Below are 24,093 nucleotides of genomic sequence, written 5' to 3' on the forward strand. Positions count from 1 at the left end.
TGGATGTGTTGGGGCAGGAGACGAGGCTTTTTGACTGCCCAGACCCACCGAAGACCCAGAACATCCAAACATCGCTGAATGGTACGCTTGGAGACAGGATCGGAGCGCCCAGCATTGAGCTGTTGGGTCACATCGGGCAAAGGAGTGCGCCGCTCCTCAGCTGTGCGAGTGGTGAGCCGGAGCAAATAATGGGAGTCGTTCTCAGAGAGCTTGGGAGGGCGGCCGGAGCGCGGACGGGCCTCGTAGGAGCCAGTTTCGGTGAATTGCTTGACAATGCGGGAGACGGTCGCAATGGAGACGTTCTCAAGTTCTGCTATGTCCTTGAAAGGCGCGATGGTGAGCACTGATGGCAGTCCTTTTGTCTTTGGGGGTATGCTGAGGCATGGTAAAAGTTTGGGGGCAAACGACGGGTGGCCAGGGCATGGCTTTTAAGTTGGGCGAAGAATGGGGCGTGACGCGTTTGCAGAACTTTTGTCACCCCCTCAACCATTTCGGGGGCTTTTTCGAACAAGCAATCGTGCTGCCTAACATACTGCACAATTCCTCAGATACTTGTAGTCCCAGTGTCCTACTCTTTTCTCTCGTCAGGTCTTGAGCGGCCGTATTTTTTGTTTGCGTCCGGCCTCAGCGGTTGTCCTTCGCCTGCGCCGTCACAGGATGTCCGCCGAAAGCGGAGATCCTCCAGAAGTAACACTGCACCTCAACGATATCGACGACTTGAACTCCCAAGGAGATGTGCAGGTGGACCCGCTGACGGGAAAGCCGCTGCCAAACGTCCCCGTCCAAAATCGTGTGTCAACGATGATGACGATGAAAATGGAGGTTAGAGAACACCCACCACATGCCACCAGCACCGGCCAATCTCCACAACCACCGCGTGCAGAACAACAGCAGATACCTCCTCATTCCCACCTACCCCACTCTCCCCCCATGCGAACCTCCTCCACCCTCTCCGCCGTCTCCACGACCCCAGACGTCGACACCGAGCTTAGCACCCACTACGTCCTGAAAGCACTCCGCGACAAAACAGAAGTAACCGCAGACTTCCTACCACTCCTCGCATCCGGAAAAGCCTGCCTCTTCTTGCCTCTCGCGGCGGCTCTCAGTAGCATCAGCGAGAGTGGTCTTTCGGTCGTATTTTTCGAACATCATGTGTTTGTCAACCGCCCGGATTATCCAAATCAGCTCCTGTCGCTAGGTGGGATTCGAGGTAAAGATCATGGCGCTGTGCAGATGTGATCGATGGCCCTCTTTTTAACCTGGCGTAGCGCTTATGAAGGGGTCTAGGTTGATCATCATTGGTGACAGGCCTACGGACGAGGAGTTGCGGCGCAAGACGGTGGGAGGAGGGAACGTGTCCGTTTCCGTGTGGGGTAAGCGTGACATGTCGCTCAGTTCCAGATGTGTGAAAGTCCTTGTAATGATCTTTGGATCTAGACACATTCGATGTAGAAGCAACGACAGTCGACGACTTTCCGTCCATCGAGCTTTTATCCGACATTGGCGACGCATACCCATTAGACGACCATACCTCCATCAAAGTGATCCTCATGAAACGGCCCATCCTCAACGACGACCTTCAAAATCGAGGGTCAGGGAGCCAACGACGACGGAACCAGCAACACCCGCACCGACGACCGCCCCTCCAATCAACGCCCTCCTACAACACCACCCTCCTCACCCTCCCCTCCCTCAGCTTCGACCTTACAACCGTACCCTCCAACATCCTCAACACCCTTCCCAATCTCCCGAATCTCCCCAACCTCCCCAACCTCTTCACCACCAAACCCCCCACCTCGACTGTGTCACTCACATCCATCCCCCATCTGTCCACCGATCCCACCCACCACCTCCTCCTCCAATCCTCCACCGACCCGCGTTTCGCCCGCGTCGTCGAGGAAATCGACCGATACCTCGCCATCGACGTCAAACGCGCCATAACGGCCACCACCCCGTTCTCGTCCGACCAACTAGCCGCCCAACACGCCGCATTTTTGAACCGGATGCGCGCACTGTGTAGCGCCTCGCTACCCACCCTCTTTTTCCCGACATCCCCAACGGATACATCACCCACAGAAACCCTCGTCCGCGCCATCGACACCTACACCCTCACCCTCGCCCACGCGCCCCTCTACGCCTCCGTCCTCGCCGAGGAACAAACCAACGATCTGCGCTCACACCGCAAAATGGCCTTCCTGGCCGTCAGCGGCTTCGGGCTGCCGCATCTGGGTCTCCCCGACGACACCATCGACCGCGCGGCGTTGCGAGTCACGATACGCAGGGCGGGCGTCGAGCTCCTGACCGCCGAGCGGGCCGTGACCCCCCGCGAAAAGCTGGACGCCTTCGTGAGAGCCATCCAGGTCGTAGCGGACCGGCTGACGGCGTGCTTCAAACCCCGGGAGGAGTCGACCCGCGGAGGCGGCGCGGATATGCTCCTCCCCCTCCTCATCTACATCGTCGTGAAAACCAACCCGCCGCGCCTGCCCAGCACGCTTAAATACATCCAGCGCTTCTGGTTCGCCCACAGGCCGCAGGGCCACTGGGGGTACTGTGTTACGACCATGGTACGTGAGTGTGCTTTTCTCATTGCATGCATTACAGAACGGCGGAGTTGGCTGATGGCCTTTTTGGGGATGTGGATGTGGGGGTGATTTGTTTTTTGATTTTATTTTTTTTCCGCAGACGGCGGTGCACACGTTCTTGGACACAATCGACGTATCCTCCCTCGGGCTCGACTCGGATTCAGATTCAGATTCACTGGCGGTGGATGCGGCGACGGCGGCGTATGTCGCGTCCTTGCTCCCCACCGGCAGCGGCGCCAGCGAGGATGTGATTGTGTTGTCGAGTGGTGTGTTGGCGAGGGGGGTGCGGGATGATGCGGATGATGGTGGGGGAGGGAAGACGGCGGTGCGTGGTGGTGAGCCGACGGTGGACGAGACGTTGAGTCAGAGGATATATGGGCTGTGGCCATTCAGACGGGAGACCCCGGGCTCGAGGGGAGCACCGGCCGCGGTCACCCATACACCCGTGAGTTAATGACGAACAGAAGTAATGGAGATTGAGCGAAAGCAAGTAGATACAATGACGGTGGGGATAGCGCGGCTAGATAGGGGCAGTCTAGCTAGGATGGGTGGGTAAGCGGCGCTAGCCTACTGTACAGTGTACGCCCGTACACCCGCTGCGCTACGTTACAGAGCGCATGTCACGCACGCGTCGATGAATGTATCACAGCCGTCGAAATGATTGAACTAGCCTACAATGCGCGTCTTTTGGACCATTCAACACCCGGCCCATCAAATGCGTCAACGAACTCCTGCACTGCAAAACGTGCCTTCTCATTGCCCACCAGCCGCCGCCCTCCTCCTCTTCCCAGTAGCCTCCGCCAATCTCCTCAGCACCTTGACCGTATCCTCCCACCCAATACACGCATCCGTAATGCTAACCCCATACTTCAACCCCGCGGGCCCTTCCTTCGGCACCTTCTGAGCCCCCTCCCCGATATTACTCTCGACCATAACCCCGACAATGTCCCTCTCACCGCCCTCGAGTTGGGACGCGATGGATTCGGCGACGGCGGGTTGGTTGCGGTGGTCTTTGAGCGAGTTGCCGTGGGAGCAGTCGACCATGATGGAGGCGGGTTTGGCGGAGGTTGTGAGGGTGGTGCGGATGGTGTGGATGTGGGTGGGGGAAAAGTTGGGGCCGGATGTGCCGCCGCGGAGGATTATGTGGGTTGTTGGGTTGCCCTGCGGTGGGTGGGGACGGGGTTAGATGCGGGGTGGTGGTGATGGGGAGGTGGAACGGGTGTTTTTTTTTACCTTTGTTTTTGTGATGGCTGCGAGGCCTTGTTTGGTTACGCCGAGGAAGTGGTGGGGGTTTGCTGCGGACTACATGTACGTGAGAGAGTGGACATGTCGGTATCAGCAACAAAGTAACCCTCCCCAGATGAACCGAAGACATACCGTCATAGCATCAATAGCAACAGTGATCCCTCCATCCGTCCCATTCTTGAACCCAACGGGGAAACTGCATCCAGACGCCAGCTCGCGATGCAGCTGCGACTCGGTGGTACGTGCGCCGATCGCGCCCCATGTGAGGAGATCGCCGAGAAATTGCGGGGAGATGGTGTCGAGGAGCTCGCCGCCTACTGGGAGGCCTAGGTCGGACTACCGAAGGAGACATGGGGTTTAGGGTGATGTTTCCCCAATATGTATGAAAGCGGGGGGTTCTCTTACCAGAGTGCAAAGCAACCCACGAGCAATCCTTAAGCCCTTATTGATCTGGAACGACCCATCCATATCCGGGTCATTGATAAGCCCCTTCCACCCAACAGTCGTGCGCGGCTTTTCAAAGTAGGTGCGCATCACAATCAGCAAATCGTCCTGCAGCTCGTCCGCAAGCGGTTTCAACCTCTTGGCGTAGTCGATGGCGGCGTCGACGTCGTGGATGCTGCATGGGCCGACGACGACGAGGAGACGGTCGTCGTATTTACGGATGATGTCGGAGGCAGCTTTGCGGCCTTTGCGGATTGTTTCGATGGCTGTGGGGGTTAGGGGGTACTCCATTTGCAGGATTTGGGGTGGGACTGAATAAAAACGAGTATGAGCGACGGCGAATAGTGAGCGACAGCGAACTAGCAACTATCATCAACCATCATCATCCATCAGCCATCGATCATCATCCATCGACCATCAATCATCAACCATCAATCATCAACCATCAATCATCAACCATCACCGAGATGATTAAAGCTCGCGCAGCGGGGCTGCCTTGAACAGACCCAGATCGCTTCCTTCGGTCGCAGCTCGCTTCGCTCCTTGCAGTTCAACACCCACGCTCGCTTCGCTCGCGAACTCAAGCATCCCTGGGCCTTCGGCCCCATCCTCAAGCATTCCACTCGCTTTGCTCGCGCTCTGGTTCCACTCGCTTTGCTCGCGTTCTGGTTCCACACGCCACCGCTCGGGCCCCCCTCCTGGTTCCAATACATACGAAGCGGGTCATAACCAAGAACACGAGTGTCGTCGGTGTTGTCTGGTTGCGGGGTAGAAGCTCTAGGTTCCCCAAGACTGGCGAGGGACTTGTTGAGTAGGGAGGCGGACATCCTTGCGTTTGGGGGTGTGTTGCGGAGGGGATGGGGGTTTTCAGTGCGAGAGACGGATATGGACCGCAAGTACGAGGAAGGGGCGTGAGTGTAGATCTAGAGGGTATATATATGCTTTGGGGGCGGCGGTGGTTGCGGGGGGGCGACCAAGCGGAGAGCGAGAAAAGGGAGAAGGAGGAGGGGGAGAGAGCGGAGTGGGCGGTGACTCATGGCCCATGACTCATCATCTTCTGCTGCGCCACTTTGCTCCTTCAACCCACGCGCGGCTTCTCATCCCATCATGGAGCTTTTGCGTTCTCATCAGGGAGGGTATGCCTCTTTTGACTGACGGGGGCCTAAAATCGCATTGACAGATTATTGACAGCGCGTCTTTCACGTAAGCGGCGAAATCTCCCTTTCGGACAGCCCTGTCTTCTGGTCTTGGCAGCAGATCCGTGACCTCCTTTTCACTCACAGCCTCGTCTTCGCGGTCCCGAGTCTTATTACTTGTCCGTCTGCGCCAAGACATCTTCTGTCAATGGCTTAATCTGTAGAGAACATTCCTTTCCGACAGTATTTAAGCTTCCTCATTTAAGACCGGCATTCCTTTCGCAAACGCGAATCCCCTCTGTACAAGTGGATTTATTCCGTAATCCTTGACACGTCTGATCTTCACCTTTCCTCATACATTCTCGTAACACATAAACACCAATCCATGATTGCTCGGCCTACTTTCGCCGTCGGTCCGCGCCGGCTGGCTCTGCTGCTTTTTGCCCTCCTATATCTCGCAGCGCCAGCCGCTGCACAAAACTCGACGAGTGATAACAGTGAGTCTCATAATGCTCGAACGATGTAGAAAACTGTAAAGTTCAAGTCCCCCATCTACGTTCATTCCTCCAGTTCTGAATGGCTTCGGCCATGCGGGCGAACTCGTCGCCCAGCGCGCTGTCCTAGGCGCCATCACCATCGCTCTCGGCGTCTACCTCCTGCTTCTAGGCGAGCGGTTATGGAAACTCACCCTCTTCTGCGCCGGGTTCTTCATCACCGGTACGTCCCCCCACCCATCCCATCACTCCCCACCCATCCCATTCAAACCCCTCCCACAGCCCTCGCTGGCTACCTCATCCTCGTCAACGTCGAGCCCTCCAGCGGCTACCCCAACCACTCCACCACCATCCTCCTCGGGTCCCTCGCCTGCGGCGTCGTCGGCGGCGGCCTCGCCATCTGTCTCTGGCGTCTCGGCATCGTCTTCCTCGGCGCCGGCGCTGGCTTCCTATTCGGGATGTTCCTCCTCTCCTGGCAAAGCGGGGGCATCATCGACTCATCAAATGGTCGTATCATCCTTTTGGCCATCACCACCGGCCTCGGGTTGTTTGCGGCGGGCTTCTTGCAGAAACGGGCATTGATTGTTGCGACGAGTATCGCGGGGGCTTATAGTTTGATGTTTGGCATTGACTGTTTTGTGAGGACGGGGCTTGTGGAGAGTTTTGGCGCGTTTCTGGTCAAGCCGGAGAATTATAGTCATACGAGTTTCGTGTGAGTATTCGATTTGATGCTCGACGTTTTCATCGCTTTTGCACTGACCGCTCGCTGTTTTCATCCGTTCAGATTGACTTGGCAAGTAGGCCTCATGCTCGGCTCGATGGTGCTCATCGCCTTCATCGGCACGGTAATACAATGGAAGTTCACCAAAAGCAGAGGATGGTGAACGGACAATGTTTCGTCTGGTGGGGGAATAACCCTCCCACCGCTCACTACCCTCGTAACAATCGCACACGTCTTCAGAACATGCTTTCAGAACAGAACCCGTATCATCACCAACTTCACCCCAATCTCTTACAGTAATGCATCGCATCACACGGCAGGCTTTTTTCAAAGCAGCGCCACTCAGTACTTTCACTTCAACAATCTACCTCATATTTCCTCTTCAGTGCTGAAATCAGACCATTATCTCATTCGAAGTCCATAAGAAAAACGTTTATCGGAACATTGGCTATACGGGGTTTAATGTGTCTTGCGCACGAAAGGGACGGGTGGGCGGGTTTGTAAATGCTGGGAGGACATTGGGTAGTATCCGTTGGATGAAGATGGAGGAAGACGTCCGTGCTGTTATGCCGTTATACCCTGAGCCTGCGTGGTGGTCTGCAGCTGGTCGGTTGAAGGCAGTTTGGGGAGCTGTGGTTGCGCGTTCGCGGTGGCTGCGTGGTCCTGTTGCTTACTGTACTCGTCGATCTGCAAAGCAAAGGTTTTCAGATCAGCAATCCACAACAGACAACAAGAACATATCTAAAATAACATACCTTCTCCAACAACGTCGTCGAATACCCCGGCGAATAATACCTCACAATCTCCTCCGGATAACACTGATTAATCGCTCTAATATACTCCCCCATCTTCGTCCCCGCCAACCCGTTCCCACTCCCCGCGGCCCCCTCCTTCATCGCCACCTGCTGCGCCAACGTCCCGGGCACCCCGACGCCCGTCCCACCCGCATAGATCCCCGCAATCTCCTGCACGCGCTGCAACCCGCCATTGATCACGAACGCGCGCCGCGCACCCACGTCGTGCGGCAGGATCTTGGCGAACTGCCCGACGACGTACTTGAGGATATTCGCCGGTGTGGTCTGGGGCTGCAGAAGCGGGTCGAGGGCTTCGATCGCGAGGGTTTTTTCGAGGATGCATTTGAGCGCGCGTTTGGTTTTGGTCTTGAGGTCGGCGCCTGCGGTTGTGGACGACGCGTCGTCCGAGGGGGAGGAGGTCGTGGTGAGGATGCGCAGGAGTTTGGAGAGGACGGCGTGGTCCGCGAGCGTTTTGGCGTGGTCGGGGGAGTGCCGGCCGATCTGGCCGAGGGACCAGGCGCATGCTGCCTGTTTTTCGTTTTGTTGGAGAGGGATACAGGGTTAAAAATCCGACGATGGGCTCGATGCTTTCTCCTCCAGTCCAGCATTCCTGTCCACACCAGCTCCATCCGCACGCAGAACAGGTTTTAATCCACATCATACCTTGATATGCTCATCCCCCTCAATCACCAACGCCTGCGTCAACGGCGGAACGCCCTTCGCAACAATCACCGCCAGCGCAAGCGTCTCGGAGAACGCAGCGACGTAGCCCAGCGTCATGATACCCGGCAAGCGAGCATTGCCGCGCGTCTCGTTGACATAGTCCACAACCGCCGCAATCCCTCCGGAGTTGACGATGAGTTGCGCGAGCTGGTGGGATGGTGGAAAATATCAAGTAAATGATGAGTTATAACAAAAAACAAACCCAGCAGAAAACACCATAAACCCCCGCAGACTCTCCCCTACCTCCGGGGTATGCTTCGCAATTTCGCACACCAGCGTCGCCGCATTCTTCTTGACATACCCATCCACATCCTTCAAGCAATCCAGCGCGCTCGGGAAGATCTCGCCGTCCACGACCGTCTCGGCCAGGTCCACCGTGTGCTTGGCGATCTGCGCCAGCGCGGAGCACACTTGGCGCCGGAGCTTGGCGTCGGGGTTGGCGAGGAGGGGCGCGACGATCGGGACCGTGTTGGCGTCGACGACGCATTGGGCGAGCTTGAAAGAGGTTAGAGAGCGAGTGGGGGGGTTCAATCAAGGTGCTTGTAAGAAAGCCCAAAGTGGGATGGGGAAGTGAACGCATACCTCCGGCGAATGCTTCGCGGTATCGCTCAATGCCGACGCCGCGATCCGTCGTAGCGAGAGTTCCGGCTCCTGCACGCACAGCACGAGCAACGGGATCGCTCCCGCGTCCACCACCGCCTGTGCCAATTCTGTTCACCACCATTTTCAAGACAATGTTCAGCGTTCAACTCGCCCAGCAACACAGATATTATCATCATACCTCCACTGTGACGAGCAATGTATCCCAGCGCCCAAGCAGCAGACTCCTTGACCCCCGGGTCAAACTCCTCAAGACAACTGATGAGCGCCGTCAACGCGCCCGAGTCGACGACGGATTGCGCGAGGTCTGGGGAGTGCTTGGCTACGGCACGGAGCACGAAGGCTGCGGCTTTTTTGTAGAAGCGCTGGGATGGGAGACGAAGGGGGATGTTTGTTAGCGGGTGTTGTTCCGAACGAGATGTTGCCTTTGAAACCCGTCCCAAGCGCTGGATAAATTCTGAAAGGGAGGTACCCGCATCCACGCCCCCCGCCCCCCGCCCCCCCACTCACATTCTGCTCACTCAACGAATAAACCAACTGCGGCAAGATATCCGAATCAACCACACTCTGCGCCATCTCCTCATTATAATTCGCCAATCTCCCCAACGCCAGCGCCGCAGCCTGCTGGATCGCCGGCACATTGTCCAGCAGCAACGGGCGCAGAAGTGACATCACACCCGCGCCTTGCAGAGCCTCGATGTTGGTTTCGCGGGAGGCTAGGTCCGCGACGGTTTGCACGAACATCAGTCGCTCTTTTTGGTACTTTTCGAACACGGCGAACACTGCCCGCGTGTTCGCGGCGGAGGGTGAGCTTGTCATGATGCCCGCGGTTTTCGGTGTTGTTTATTGTTGCGGGGACTATGCAGTCGTTTTGCGGATCGAAGACTGGTTGCGTTCAGAGATCCCGGTTCGTGTTGAATATTGGTGTGCTGATGTTCAGGCAGCACCGTTGCACGCAGCAGCAAGGGGCGAAATTGGGCAAAGTCCCGAATACACCGCTTCCTGCTGTGTATAAGCCGGGCTCTCGTCCAAGAATCACTTAACAGGCCTACTTTTCAAACAAGGCGACAACCTCAACCGTCAACGATATCTATCCACTTTGAGTGGCGGTCCATTTGGCGCCTCTAAAGAATATGATATACACACTGGCTCTCTATGCTTACGCGATATATGCCATGCTTAAAGACAAAAACTCCGGTCGAAACGTGGGGATCACTTTCGCATCAAGGCGACGGCAGACGGAAACGAAAACGGAAAAGAGACGCATGGTTAAGCTTGTCAGTTTCCGTCTGACGGGAAAACTGCTGTCGAAAGTTTGGGAGCATGCTTACGTCACGGGACGCGCTTGTTTCCGCGCCGTTCAATTCGGAAGCTGCATTTTGAAGGCAGCTGCTAGGAGGACCCTTGATCTGACCATACTTACTGCATATTTGTAAGGCGTATTGAGGGGTCATCGCAATTATTGAAACCACAAAATACTTCGTTTTGCTTTGAGACTGCCCACATCTAGTATCGCCGCTTTTACTTTGCCTGCTTCCGAGACCCCAACTGCAACCCTACTCACGGTCCCGGATGCGCGATACGTCGGCACTCCACAAGTCCCTCAACCAGAATACAGGAGCAGCAAGTAATGCAAAACAGACGGTAGCAGGCGGGCGTGAGGGCACGCCACAGCTCTCCGATGTGCCCGTCCACCTGCGTAGATCTGGCATGCTCAGCGAATATGCCGTCCGACCTGAGGAATTCATCGACGATGAGGAGCTCGACGCACCCCCACCTGCAGTCGAAAACGAAAGTGTAGTGTTTGGATTGCCGACTACCCGGTCATTTCAGAGGCCGCCTCGTGCTGCAGGGCGGTCTGCGGTGGCGAGAGATGGTTTGGCGAGAGGTGGGCTCGTCGGGGCTGCGGGGAAGCAGGACACCGCTGCAGGTGCTGCACAGGGTGGGGCTGATGTGCCTGTCTCGGGGGAATCAGCTCCTCCCACACAGCGCCGGTTCAAGCCATCGGACTATGCCAAAGCGATGCAGCCAAAGGTGATGCTGCCATTTCAGTCTCGGCCTGGGCAGATTCCGAGACGGATCGAGATCGAGCGGAAGAAGAGGTTGTTTTCGAAACAGAACATTGCCCAGCTGATTGATCAGGCGATTGCTGAGACGCGGAAAAAGCTGGATGAGGAGAAGGGTGTTGAAACACAGAAACCAGCAGCTGCTGCTGGCGGCGATGCCGATGTCACGCCGGACGGGCAGAGCAAGCAAGACGCATCAGAACTTGCGGATTTCCTGCCGCTCGACAGATTTGATAACGCGGAATTCGAACCGCGCGATATCTCCGAATGGCTAGATATGGAGACCTACGGCGCAGCCACCGAACAGCGACACCAACAGAACGTAACGCGGAAAGCCACCCCAGCCCCGCCCGTGACGGCGGACGGAACACGCTTTGCCACCATCCCTGTCCCGGCGCAGGCCTTCAACGGGACGTACTGGCGGCACTGCTTCGTGCTTGGATACAACGAGAAAACCAACCTGTGGAAGGTCCGCTGGCGGAACATCAGCGGGTGGGCGTATAACAGGATTGTGGATGTTGAAGATGGCGACCATGCGGAGGAGCCTGATGACGATGGGGAGGATGATTCGGAATCGGGCGATGAGAAGGATGAGTTTCATGCTGGCGCGCTGAGGGCGGCGACGAGGAAGGAATCGTGGATTCATCGGTAGTTGTGTGCTTTTTGTTGGGATCACCCGCGATGGAGGGTTCGGCGGCATATGCGCTTATTCACCGTTTGTTGTGCCATTTCTTGGTTAGAATCAACTTGCTGTTCCTTGCGGAAGATCCCTTCATCTTCGCACAACGAGTCGCGGCGGCTTATCGACTGCGGGAAGAAGTTGCAAGATCGTTGGTGAGAACCATCTCGTGTGCGCCATTCGCGCATGCTTTCCCTAAACATGAAGTTTCACCAACAGCAATACAGCTTCTACATCGACTGCATGCCCATGGAGCAGTCCTTGCAGATCCCGGGGGCGCAGCTATCGCGCATCGGATTGCTTGCACAAGGGCGGAAAGCAACCGATAAAAAAGCGCCCGGAAAGGCATCCGTTGATCATATTATGGAAGAGATCAGAGGAGACTTTGCCCGCGCCATGAACAAGCAGCTGTTTGATGTTGAGGTAACGTGAGCAGGTGATGTGCGTCGTGCTCTTCTATTTTGCTGACTTTAACTCTGATGTAGGTCACCCGGGGAAAAGGTCGGGGACAATATGGAGCCGTCGCTTTGCCAGCAAATAAGGATGGAGATGCATTTTCGAGGTACGACATCCGGTCGCACCTATATGGATATGTGTGGAAGATACTCAATTTTCATGATCATAGAACATCAATACCAGAGGTTCCGCCATACGAATTTTCACAGCAGAAGAAGGGTTTCAGCTTCTCCACCTTCCTCAGCAGCTTGGAAGTCGTGCGCACCTTTTCCAGAATACGCGTGGAGGCGGATAGGCTGATGAGCATGAACCTGATTGTCACAAACATCACCAAAACAATGCGATTGGATGAGTTTGAGACGTTGCAGAACCAGAATCTGCAGACTGTGAAGAGTTCGTTGAAAGACAGGTGAGATGACGGGCCAAGTTGTGTCTCGATGCTTTTATGCCACTGAACACGAGTTGGTCCCATGTAGCTGGGTACCTGCGAACAAAACAGCGTTGAAGAACGGCTTCAAAGAGGTCGGCAAGGGATGGTACAACATGAAAGAAACCAATCTCGAAGTCTACAACGGCAGTAAGCTCAAGAAGCTGATGATAACCGTTAAATTCGTGATGCAAGACTCGCTTCGGTTTCTCGTGCTGAACTCGCTGAAGGATTTCGTCCGACTCGTGAGCAACGTCACAAACCAGAAAGTCATCATTGCTGGAACCAACGATGTAAAGATTCTGGACGCTGAAGGGCCGGCGAAGTTTGCGAATGGAGACATTGGGGCCCGGCGACCGCTTTTTGCCCTCGATCTGGTGTTCCGGAATGGGAAGTTGCAGTACAATCTTGATTTCCAGCACTTTGAGACGGTGTTGATGTCCATCTTTGACAAGTCGCTGACGACTGTGGAGGGCTTGCCTGAGCTCGAGCCGCTGGTGTTGGACCAAATGTTTTGGGCAGCGAAACCTACGCTGCAGACCCCAAGCGCGAGGGACCCATCTATCTCACGATTGAGGAAGAGTCTGCTGCACGCGATCAGGGCTGGGTTGGTTCCACTGGAGAAGTATTACCGTCAGTACGACAAGCACATGAAGCTACTCACGCTGGATCTCGCCCAGTACTCGCAGGAGTATGAGGCAGAGGAGCACAGTGTCGAGGACATGGAGAAGGACATTGCGCGGCACGCAAAAGAATGGGAGCTGCTGGATAAGGAGGTGCCGAGCCATATCTCGCTCGGCCTGTTCTGGGTGAGCTGCGAAAGCATCCGAACCGCGATGAAGAAAGATCTGAGCAAAGTCATCCTGGATATTCTCAGCCGCCGAGCAGCCAAACTGGCCCAAAACGTCTCGCAGACATTCAACACCATCCAGTCGAAACTGAAAGAGAGGCCGGTGAAGATCGAAGAGCTCACCGAGCTTCGCGAGTACATGCGCACCATCCCAGAAACCGTCCGCATGCAACACTCACGCATCACCGAGATGCTGCAATACTATGACGTCCTCGAGAAGTACAGACACGAGCTCTCAAACGAGGATTTCCGAGCCAAGTGGCAGGCCTACACATGGCCCATGCGCGTTGATGAGATGATCAAGCAGACCGAAACATCGCTGGAGACCGACGAGCAGACCTTCCTCAAGAACCTCGCTGCTGACCAGGAGATCTTCAAAGAGCGCGTGCACACATTGAGCACCATTATCGTCGACTTCAGCAAGCATTCCGATGTTGGGAAGATCGCGGATATTGCATTGGAGGTGCATAAAACGAGCCAGGAGCTTAAAGAATGCCAAAACCTTGCGGCGCTCTTCAACAGCCGAGAGCGCTTGTTCAACCTGGAAGTTACACACTATGACGAGGTCTCGCAGCTTGGCAAGGACTTTGAGCCTTATAAGAACCTGTGGCTGACCGCGGCCGATTGGACAAAGTGGAGGACGCAGTGGCTGAGCGGAAGTTTCTTGGACTTGAATGCAGAGGATGTCGAGAAGAACTTGATGAACGCTTGGAGGGTCATGTTTAAGAGTGTCAAGACATTTAAAAGCCAGCCGGGATGCTTGGCTGTTGCTATGCAGGTAAGATCTGAACGGAAGTTTGCATACGGGAATACATGATCTGATGAGCACGATACTCTCTAGATGAAGGAAGAAATGGACGATTTCAAGCCCAATCTGCCCCTCATACAAGCCCTTCGAAACCCAGGAATGAGAGACCGCCACTGGGATCGCTTGAATGAAGAGATGGGCACCAAGCTGCGACCGGATGCGTCACTCACCTTGACGGACATCCTGAAGATGAACCTGCTTGAGCGTGTTGACACTATCACGAAAGTGTGCGATACCGCCGGAAAGGAATACTCCATCGAGGCGGCGCTCGACAAGATGGACAACGAGTGGAAGTCCATTGCTTTGGAGATCATTGCATACAAAGACACTGGCACCGCTATCATGAAGATTTCCGACGAAGTGCTGCGGTTGCTGGATGATCATCTTGTCATGACGCAAAGCATGAGCTTTAGCCCTTACAAGAAGCCGTTCGCGGATAGGATAGCCTTATGGGAAAACAAGCTGCGTACCGTGCAAGAAGTGGTCGAAGCGTGGATGGCATGCCAGCGCTCATGGCTCTACCTCGAACCCATCTTCAGCAGTGACGATATCGTTACGCAGCTACCAGCCGAAAGCAAGCGGTTCACTACAATGGACAGGACATGGCGCCGCATTATGTCTCAAGCAAAAGCGAAACCGGGCGTAATTGAGTTTTGCAGCGATTACAAGCTTCTCGACTCCTTCCGCGAATGCAATAAGCTACTTGAACTCGTCGCCAAAGGGTTATCGGCGTACCTCGAAAGCAAACGTATCGCCTTCCCGCGATTCTTTTTCCTCAGCGACGACGAGTTGCTGCAGATCCTATCGCAGACAAAAGACCCTACCGCCGTGCAGCCGCATTTACGCAAATGCTTCGAAAACGTTGCGTCTCTCGAATTCGAGCCGGACAACCGCATCGTGGCCATCTATTCTGCAGAAGGGGAGAAAATCATGGTCGCGGAGCCTTTCTATCCCAAAGGACCCGTCGAGGGATGGCTCCTGCAGGTGGAGGATCAGATGCGCAAGAGTGTGAAGAGGGTCATCATCGATGGGCTCGCTTCATACCACACCAAATCACGCACGGCTTGGGTGTTGGACTGGCCTGGGCAGTCGGTCATCGCGTGTTCGCAAACCTACTGGACGAAGGAGGTTACGGAAGCCATCAAGACCGGGACCGTGAAAGCGCTATACCAGCGCCTCCTAACTCAGTTGGACGGACTGGTCGGCTTGGTCAGGGGAGAGCTGCCCTTCCTCAACAGACTTGTGCTTGGCGATTTGATCGTCATTGATGTGCATAGTCGTGACGTGGTCAAGAAGCTTGTCGACGCCAATGTGTCCAACGAAAATGACTTTGAGTGGATCAGTCAGCTTCGATACTACTGGGAAGAGGATGACCTGCGGGTGAAAATCGTCAATGCGAACTTCCGATACGGCTATGAGTACTTGGGTAACACTGGGCGGCTAGTCATCACTCCGCTCACTGATAGATGTTACTTGACGCTTTCCGGCGCGATGCATCTGGGAATGGGAGGTGCTCCGGCCGGCCCTGCTGGTACCGGAAAGACGGAGACGGTCAAGGACCTCGCCAAAGCTCTCGCCAAGCAATGTGTTGTGTTTAACTGCTCTGACCAGCTGGACTATTTGGCTATGGCGAAATTCTTCAAAGGACTTGCATCCAGCGGTGCATGGGCCTGCTTTGACGAATTCAACCGTATTGATATCGAGGTGCTCAGTGTCGTTGCACAGCAAATCCTGACGATTCAGAAGGCCGCTGCAATGGGAGCCACACGATTCATGTTTGAGGGCGTGGACTTGCCCTTGGACCCTACGAATGCGATCTTCATCACCATGAACCCTGGGTACGCTGGTCGTACCGAGTTGCCTGACAACTTGAAGGCGCTGTTCCGCCCAGTTGCTATGATGATTCCCAACTACGCCATGATTGGCGAGATCTCTCTGTTTTCGTTCGGGTTCAGCAATGCGCAAGTGTTGGCCGACAAAATGGTGGCTACCTTCAAACTGAGCTCGGAGCAGTTATCATCGCAAGATCACTACGATTTCGGTATGCGGGCAGTAAAGTCCGTCATCTCCGCTGCTGGAAACCTCAAGCGTACGGATCCGAATGGGCCGGAGGACATCATCATGTTGCGGGCGCTCGTGGACTGCAACTTGCCGAAATTCCTCGCGGACGATGTACCACTATTCAACGGCATCATCAGCGATTTGTTTCCGGGCATTGAGCTGCCCAAAATCGACTATGGAGACTTGCTTGAGGCGCTTCATACAAGCTGCAATAAAATGGGTCTGCAGCCGGAGGAGTCTTTCATCAGCAAATGCATTCAGCTGTACGAGACGACTATCGTGCGTCACGGTCTCATGTTGGTCGGACCTCCAGGCGGAGGAAAGACTAGCTGTTCAAGAGTTTTGGCGCGGAGTTTGAGCAGTCTGCAAGGAATCAAAGCGCCGAATAACACCACCTTCCAGAAGGTCCGCATCCATGTGCTGAACCCGAAGTCTATCACTATGGGTCAACTTTACGGAGAGTTCGACCAGCAAACGCATGAGTGGTCCGACGGGATCCTTTCTGCGTTGATGAGGGAAGGTGTGGAGGATACCACACCAGATCGAAAGTGGTACATATTTGACGGGCCTGTCGATGCAGTCTGGGTCGAAACCATGAACACGCTGCTTGACGACAATAAAAAGCTATGCCTGACCAGTGGAGAGATCATCAAGATGGCATCTACACAAACCATGATGTTTGAGGTTCAAGATCTCGCCTATGCTTCTCCGGCCACCGTGTCACGGTGCGGGATGATTTATATGGAGCCGGAAGCCTTAGGGATCGACCCGCTTATCAAGAGCTGGATCGCAAAGGAGGAAGCCGGGATGCCACCTGCGCTGGCCAGTGTGTTCCCTGCTGCTGTTCAGCCGTTGTTTGATTACTGGCTCGCTGACGGACTTGTGTACATGAGGAAGAACTTGAAGGAAGGAGTGCCGACCACCAATGGACATCTTGCGACGAGCTTGATGAAGATCCTGCATTGTCTCATTCAGACGGCGTTGCCAAAGGAGACCGAGGGGACCGCAGCGACTCCTGCACCGGTAAGTATAAGTGATGGCGATGAACATATTTGTTGTTGAGAAGGTGATTTACTCATTCGACTGTCTTTATGTTCCCAGGCCGCCGATCAGACGAATCACTTCGTACAAACCATCGAGCCTTTCTTCCTTTTCTCATTCATTTGGTCTCTCGGCGCCACCACCGACCGGGTCGGACGGGAAAAGTTCGATTACTGGATGCGAGAAGCTCTGAAGGAAAGACCAGCCGCCATTCCTCTGCCTGAAGCAGGGCTGGTCTACGACTACGTGTACGACCTGGAAAAAGCGGCGTGGACCGGCTGGATGTCCTCGGTTCCTGAATTCCAGATGACCCCCAAAGCGAACCCAAGCGAAACGATTATTCCGACCCTGGATACAGTCCGGAACTCGTACCTCCTTCATCTGCTGTTGAACAACGGATGCCATGTTCTGACCACAGGTCCGACTGGAACGGGGAAAACGGTGACCGTTCAAGACAAGATCCTGAGAGGAGGCGAGGTATCCGTTATGCCGCTAATATTCAATTTCTCTGCTCGCACCGGAGCCAACCAGACGCAAGATTTGATGGACAGCAAGATGGAGAAGCGTCGGAAGGGTGTGTTTGGGCCTCCGGTAGGCAAGAAATACGTGGTGTTCGTGGACGATTTGAACATGCCTGCCTTGGACCTCTGTGGTGCACAGCCCGCCGTTGAACTATTACGGCAATGGATGGACTGCGGAGGCTGGTACGACAGGAAAAATGTCGGCAAATTCATGGAGATAGTCGACATCACCTTCGTCTGCGCCATGGGGCCGCCGGGAGGTGGTCGCAATCCAGTTACTCAACGGTTTACGAGACACTTCAATCTGTTCAGCTATGTGGAGATGGACAACCCCTCGCTTCAGCGCATCTTTGGCACGATCCTTGGGTCCTTCCTTAACAGATTCTCGCCGGATATACAAAAGCAGACAACCCCCATTGTGTCCGCGTCCATCAACATCTACAACACCATCCGAGCCGAGCTCCTTCCAACACCAGCAAAGTCTCACTACACATTCAATTTGCGCGATCTTGCCAAGGTGGTCTTGGGTGTGTTGAGTGCCGATCAGAAGTCTATTGCTAGCTCAGCGGATATCGTACGGCTTTGGGTACATGAGTGCCTTCGCGTTTTCCAAGATCGTCTGGTCGACAACACTGACAAGAGCTGGTTCTTAAGCTTGGTCAAAGAATCGATGACCCAGAGCATCGGAATGGACTACTCGGATGTGGTCACCACTGAACCACTCTTGTACGGAGATTACCTCACTCCCGGAGCAGATCCCAAGATTTATACAGAAATCAAGGACATGAAACGGCTGGTGAAGCTTTCTGAAGAATACCTTGATGACTACAATGGTACCACCACGAGTCCCATGAGGCTCGTGATGTTCTTGGACGCCATTGAGCATGTCAGTCGGATATGCAGGATCATTCGACAACCGGGCGGCCACGCGCTTTTGCTCGGTGTCGGAGGTAGCGGAAGGCAGAGCTTGAGTCGACTTGCGACATTCATGGAAGAATACAACATCTTCCAGATTGAGATCACAAAGAGTTACGGTCAGACGGAATGGAAAGAGGATTTGAAGAAAGTTCTTTTTGCTTCAGGTTTGGAAGCCAAGCCGACTGTATTCCTGTACGCCGATACGCAGATTATATCCGAAAGCTGCGTCGAGGATGTGAACAATCTTCTCAACGGCGGCGACGTGCCAAACATCTACACGGGCGAGGAAACAGATCGAATTTTGAACGGCATGCGACCGATTGCCAACGATTTGGCCATCTCGCCTACCCGCGAAAATCTCTTCGCCCTCTACATCTCCCGAGTCAAAGCTAATCTGCATCTAATCATCTGCATGAGTCCCATCGGCGATGCTTTCCGAACTCGGCTGCGTATGTTCCCCAGTTTGGTCAACTGCTGCACGATCGACTGGTTCTCCACATGGCCGGAAGAGGCGCTGAGGAGCGTTGCGGCCAACTCCGTTGCTGAAATCAATGACTTGGGGTCTGAGCAGGTCATTGATGGAATCGTCAATCTTTGCGTTGTTATGCACGAGTCTGTTCGCCAACGCTGCATCCACTACAAAGCTGAACTCAATCGGAATAACTACGTTACACCCAAATCGTATCTTGAGCTGCTTGGATTATATAGGGGCCTGCTGGACAAGAAGAGGAACGAGCTCCTTGCCCTTCGCAAGCGGACTGCGACAGGTCTGGAAAAGCTGCTTAACGCGACGAAGGAGGTCGAGATTCTGCAAGAAGAGCTCGAGGCGATGCAGCCCATGCTGTTGCAAACCAGTCAGGAAACGGAATACGCAATGAAGAAGATTGCCGCTGACAAGGTCGTTGCCGAGGAGATTCGTGCGAATGTGGCAGTCGAGGAGGCCGCGTCCAATAAGAAGGCTGAGGAAACGAAAGCGATTGCTGACGATGCCAAGCGCGATCTGGACGAGGCTCTGCCTGCTCTTGACGCTGCCCTTGAATCTCTGAATTCCCTTTCGAAGAACGACGTTATTGAAGTGCGTTCCATGCAACGGCCGCCAGAAGGTGTCAAGCTCGTCATCGAAGCCGTATGCATCATGAAAGCCATCAAGCCCAAGAAAATCGATGGAGACAAGCCAGGCAAAAAAGTAGACGATTACTGGGAGCCCGGAAAGCAGTTGCTGGCAGAACCACAAAGGTTCTTGGACGGTCTGATCAACTTTGACAAGGATAATATCTCCGAGCAAACGATCCAGAAGATCAAACCGTACATCGACTCCCCAGATTTCCAGGTTAGCGTCATCTCCCGCGTTTCCAAGGCCGCTACCTCAATGTGTGCTTGGGTGCGAGCCATGGAGAAGTACTACTACGTGTCCCGATCCGTGGAGCCGAAGCGTGCCCGTTTGAAGGAGGCGCAGGACTCGTTGGACGAGACGTTACGAGTTCTGGGCGAACTGAAGAAGAAGATGCGCGAATCTGAAATCAACATCCGCGAGATGGAGAAACGCTTCAGCGAGTCCGTCGCGAAGAAAGAGGAGCTGTCCCGGAAAGTCGAGGAATGTAACGTCAAATTGTCCCGTGCGGGCAAGCTCATCTCAGGTTTAGGCGGGGAGAAGCAGCGGTGGGCCCTGACGATCGAACAGCTGGATACAAAGATCACCAACGTGATTGGGGACATCTTGCTCGCTTCAGGTGCTATCGCCTACCTCGGCCCCTTCACGGCAGAGTACCGCGCCTGGTTCATGTCAGAATGGACCGGGAGCCTGCTCCGGTTCAAAATCCCGCATTCGGAGGGGATATCGCTTTACGACTCGCTGGGCGATCATGTCAAAGTGCGTGAATGGGAGCTTAGCGGTCTTCCTAAAGACTCCCTGAGTCGGGATAATGCCATCATTGTTCAGAACTCGAGACGATGGCCGTTGCTGATCGATCCGCAGGGGCAGGCGAATAAGTGGATCCGTAATATGGAGAAGGACAACACGCTTGATATCGTGAAGTTGACGGATAAAGACTTCTTGCGGACGTTGGAGAATGCTATTCGGTTCGGGAAACCGGTCCTGCTGGAGAATGTGCAGGAGAAGTTGGATCCGGCTTTGGAGCCGATATTGCTGAAGCAGACGTTCAAACAGGGAGGAAGCACGGTGATTAAGGTACCACTGATGCTCTCAATGTAGTCAGATTCGATTGCTCAGATGCTCACGATCTCTATTTCCAGATTGGAGACAGCATCCTACCCTACCACGACGATTTCCGCTTCTACATCACCACAAACCTCCCCAACCCGCATTACTCACCTGAAATCAGCGCAACCGTCACGATCCTCAACTTCACACTAGCCGCCAGCGGACTCGAAGACCAGTTACTCGCTATCGTCGTCGCAAACGAGCGCCCAGACCTGGAAGAAGCCAAAAGCCAGCTGACCATGAACAACGCGCAAATGAAACGCGAGCTCAAAGACATCGAGGACAAGATCCTGTACCTTCTCTCCTCCGTCCAGGGAAGTCCCGTCGACGACGAACGGCTCATCGACACCCTTGGCGCCTCCAAAGAAACATCCGAAGAGATCTCGCGTAAGGTCGCGGCCGCCGAACAAACCGAGAAGGATATCGACACCACGCGTAACAAATACACCCCCGTTGCAGTGCGCACACGGATCCTATTCTTCTGCATTACCGAGCTCGCCAATATCGACCCGATGTACCAGTACTCGCTCAACTGGTTCATGAACCTTTTCGTGTCGGCGATCACGCATTCGGACAAGAGCGACGACATCGACCAGCGGATCGTGAATATCAACGAGTACTTCACCTACTCATTGTTCTCGAACGTGTGTCGATCGTTGTTTGAGCGGCATAAGTTGTTGTTCTCGTTCTTGCTCATCATCCGGATATTGATGAACGATGACAAGATCGATATGGATGAGTGGAAATACCTCCTGACAGGGGGCACGATCGCAGAGTCCAAGACCCCCAACCCGGCGCCCGACTGGCTGTCCCCCAACAGCTGGCAGCAGATCCTGACCCTGGCGTCGCTGCCCACCTTCCGCACGATTGACGAAGATTTCGCGGAAGACCCGGAACCGCTGAAGATCATATTCGACAGCCAGCAGCCGCACAAGGAGCCGCTGCCGGAGAAATGGAACACCGCGTTGACCCAGTTCCAGAAAATGCTCGTGTTGCGGTGTATCCGCCCGGACCGGATCACATCCGCCGTACAGGACTTTGTGGCTGCGCAGCTCGGCGAGCAGTTCATCGAGCCGCAGACCTCCGACCTGTCCGCGCTGTACAAGGAATCCACCCCAATCACACCGCTCATCTTTGTGCTCTCGCCCGGAGCTGACCCGGCTAGTTCGCTGTTCAAATTCGCAGAGGAGATGCGGTTCAGCAAGAAACTGAACGCCGTTTCACTTGGACAGGGCCAGGGCCCGAAAGCCGAGGTCCTGATCAAGGAAGGCATGGAACGCGGGCTCTGGATCCTCCTCCAAAACTGCCACCTCGCCCCCTCCTGGATGCCCACCCTCGACCGCATCATCGACGGGATGACGCCCGACCGTGTGCATCGCGATTTCCGAATCTGGCTGACATCCATGCCGACCCCCAAATTCCCGGTCAGTATCCTGCAGAACGGGGTCAAGACGACCTTGGAACCGCCCAATGGCATTAAGGCGAACTTGCTGAGGACGTATGCGACGTTCAATGATGATTATTTGAACTCTTGTGCGAAAGTGAGGGAGTGGAAGAAGTTGCTGTTTTCGATATCGTTCTTTCATGCGGTTGCGCAGGAAAGGAGGAAGTTTGGCAGTCTTGGTTTCAATATTCCTTATGAGTTTACTGAGTAAGTCGTCATACCCCTGGACAACCTTATCCATGCGTATGTGCGATGCTAACGATCCATGATCCATCCCCACCAGCGGCGACATGCGAATCTGCATCCGCCAACTCAACATGTTCCTCGAAGAATACGACGAAGTCCCATTCAAAGTGCTCAAATACACCGTCGGCGAGATCAACTACGGCGGCCGCGTCACCGACGACTGGGACCGTCGTCTCATCATGAACATCCTCGAAGACTTCTGCAACCCTAAGGTTCTCGACGACGGGTACCGCTTCTCCTCCAGCGACGTGTACTTCTCGATCCCGCCTGACAACTACAACGGGTACCGCAACTACGTCAAGGGACTGCCGATTGAGGAGACAACCGAGATATTCTCGATGCATGAGAATGCGAATATTACGTTTGCGCAGAAGGAGACGTTTACGTTGTTTGATACGCTGTTGGCGTTGATGCCGAAGAGCTCGAAGAGTGCGGGGTCGAAGACGAGAGAGGAGTTGTTGGCGGAGACGGCCGAGTCGATTCAGACGAGGGTGCCGAAGCCGTTCCCGATTGATGCCGTGATGAAGAAGTTCCCGATTGATTACCGGGAGTCGTGAGTATCGAGTCAATCCACATCTACATCCACATTCATGATCATATCCTGAAATCCCACTCCCATTCCCCACAGAATGTCAACGGTCCTAATCCAAGAAGTAATCCGCTACAACCGCCTCCTCAGCACCATCCACTCCACCCTCGTCGAATTGGTCAAAGCTCTCAAAGGCCTCGTCGTCATGTCCGAAGCCCTCGAACTCACCTGCAACTCCATCTTCATCAACCAAGTCCCGCACGTCTGGGCCGCAAAAGCCTACCCCTCCCTCAAATCCCTCTCTTCCTGGGTGATCGACCTCATGTCCCGCTGCGAGTTCATCCAGGGGTGGATAAATAACGGGATCCCGGCCATATTCTGGATCTCGGGTTTCTTCTTCCCGCAGGCGTTCTTGACGGGCACGCTGCAGAATTATGCGAGGAAATATACGTTGAGTATTGATACGCTTGGGTTGGACTTTAGGATTTTGGAAACGAGGTGGGAGGATGTGGCCCAGAAGCCGCCGGATGGGTGTTATATCCGTGGATTGTATCTGGAGGGCGCGAGGTGGGATGGGGCAAGGAGGAGTTTGGTGGAGAGTCGGCCGAAGGAGCTGTATACCGAGATGGCTGTCATCTGGATCTTGCCGAGTGAGTGCCCTGAAAAAAAATCCTTCTCGCTGATTTGACATCGTCGCTAATCTGTTGACTTTACAGAACCGAATAGGAAGAAGCCAGAAACAGGCATCTACAACTGCCCCGTTTATAAAACGTTGACTCGTGCAGGTTAGTCTCCCGCCTCATACCCTAGTTCACCGGAATTCCATATAACTCATCTACCTCCACCAACCTCCAGGAACACTATCAACGACGGGTCACTCCACAAACTACGTCCTGACCATCGAACTGCCAACGGAACAACCGCAAGCGCACTGGATCAAGCGCGGGTGTGCGCTGGTTATGTCGCTTGGTTCGGGATGGTAGATTGCGGGATGGAAGTTCTATTTGTAAAGATGTGGACATGTATATAGACGACTTGTATTTTGGGAGTGTATGATCTCATATCGCCTATGCGATATTTGATGAAT

The 24,093-nt window shown here is 54.5% G+C and overlaps 5 protein-coding genes across 5 annotated transcripts; 3 read left to right on the forward strand and 2 right to left on the reverse strand.

Moving 5' to 3' along the window:
* Positions 1-479: 479 nt before the first annotated feature.
* EV422DRAFT_66722 (uncharacterized protein) lies at positions 480-3,138 on the forward strand. The gene is made up of 4 exons (XM_053074289.1): positions 480-1,210; positions 1,269-1,373; positions 1,438-2,564; positions 2,683-3,138. The coding sequence occupies exons 1-4, from the start codon at positions 658-660 to the stop codon at positions 3,034-3,036; spliced, it is 2,139 nt and encodes a 712-aa protein (XP_052925560.1). The 5' UTR covers positions 480-657; the 3' UTR covers positions 3,037-3,138.
* Positions 3,139-3,335: 197 nt separating this feature from the next.
* On the reverse strand, positions 3,336-5,098 carry EV422DRAFT_496676 (uncharacterized protein; the record flags this gene model as incomplete). The annotated part of the gene is made up of 5 exons (XM_053067895.1): positions 3,336-3,743; positions 3,816-3,884; positions 3,960-4,163; positions 4,233-4,582; positions 4,987-5,098. 5 exons carry the CDS (start codon positions 5,096-5,098, stop codon positions 3,336-3,338), a joined length of 1,143 nt encoding a protein of 380 aa, XP_052925561.1.
* Positions 5,099-5,407: 309 nt separating this feature from the next.
* EV422DRAFT_530521 (uncharacterized protein) lies at positions 5,408-7,026 on the forward strand. The gene is made up of 5 exons (XM_053070406.1): positions 5,408-5,474; positions 5,555-5,904; positions 5,978-6,124; positions 6,184-6,613; positions 6,686-7,026. Exons 2-5 carry the CDS (start codon positions 5,793-5,795, stop codon positions 6,783-6,785), a joined length of 789 nt encoding a protein of 262 aa, XP_052925562.1. The 5' UTR covers positions 5,408-5,474; positions 5,555-5,792; the 3' UTR covers positions 6,786-7,026.
* Positions 7,027-9,967, reverse strand: EV422DRAFT_587611 (armadillo-type protein). The gene is made up of 7 exons (XM_053073478.1): positions 9,250-9,967; positions 8,921-9,104; positions 8,722-8,849; positions 8,383-8,634; positions 8,080-8,286; positions 7,378-7,944; positions 7,027-7,309 (listed from the first exon to the last, which is right to left on the reverse strand). The coding sequence occupies exons 1-7, from the start codon at positions 9,556-9,558 to the stop codon at positions 7,187-7,189; spliced, it is 1,770 nt and encodes a 589-aa protein (XP_052925563.1). The 5' UTR covers positions 9,559-9,967; the 3' UTR covers positions 7,027-7,186.
* Positions 9,968-10,161: 194 nt separating this feature from the next.
* EV422DRAFT_66871 (dynein heavy chain and region D6 of dynein motor-domain-containing protein) lies at positions 10,162-24,074 on the forward strand. The gene is made up of 13 exons (XM_053074290.1): positions 10,162-11,453; positions 11,546-11,639; positions 11,704-11,907; positions 11,970-12,046; positions 12,110-12,349; positions 12,417-13,995; positions 14,059-17,109; positions 17,188-20,754; positions 20,820-22,438; positions 22,515-23,030; positions 23,106-23,656; positions 23,723-23,791; positions 23,862-24,074. The coding sequence occupies exons 1-13, from the start codon at positions 10,312-10,314 to the stop codon at positions 23,987-23,989; spliced, it is 12,837 nt and encodes a 4,278-aa protein (XP_052925564.1). The 5' UTR covers positions 10,162-10,311; the 3' UTR covers positions 23,990-24,074.
* Positions 24,075-24,093: the final 19 nt, after the last annotated feature.

Source organism: Fimicolochytrium jonesii, assembly GCF_025526975.1.
Source record: "Fimicolochytrium jonesii strain JEL569 chromosome Unknown EV422scaffold_12, whole genome shotgun sequence".
Taxonomy (NCBI): Eukaryota; Fungi; Chytridiomycota; class Chytridiomycetes; order Spizellomycetales; family Powellomycetaceae; genus Fimicolochytrium; species Fimicolochytrium jonesii.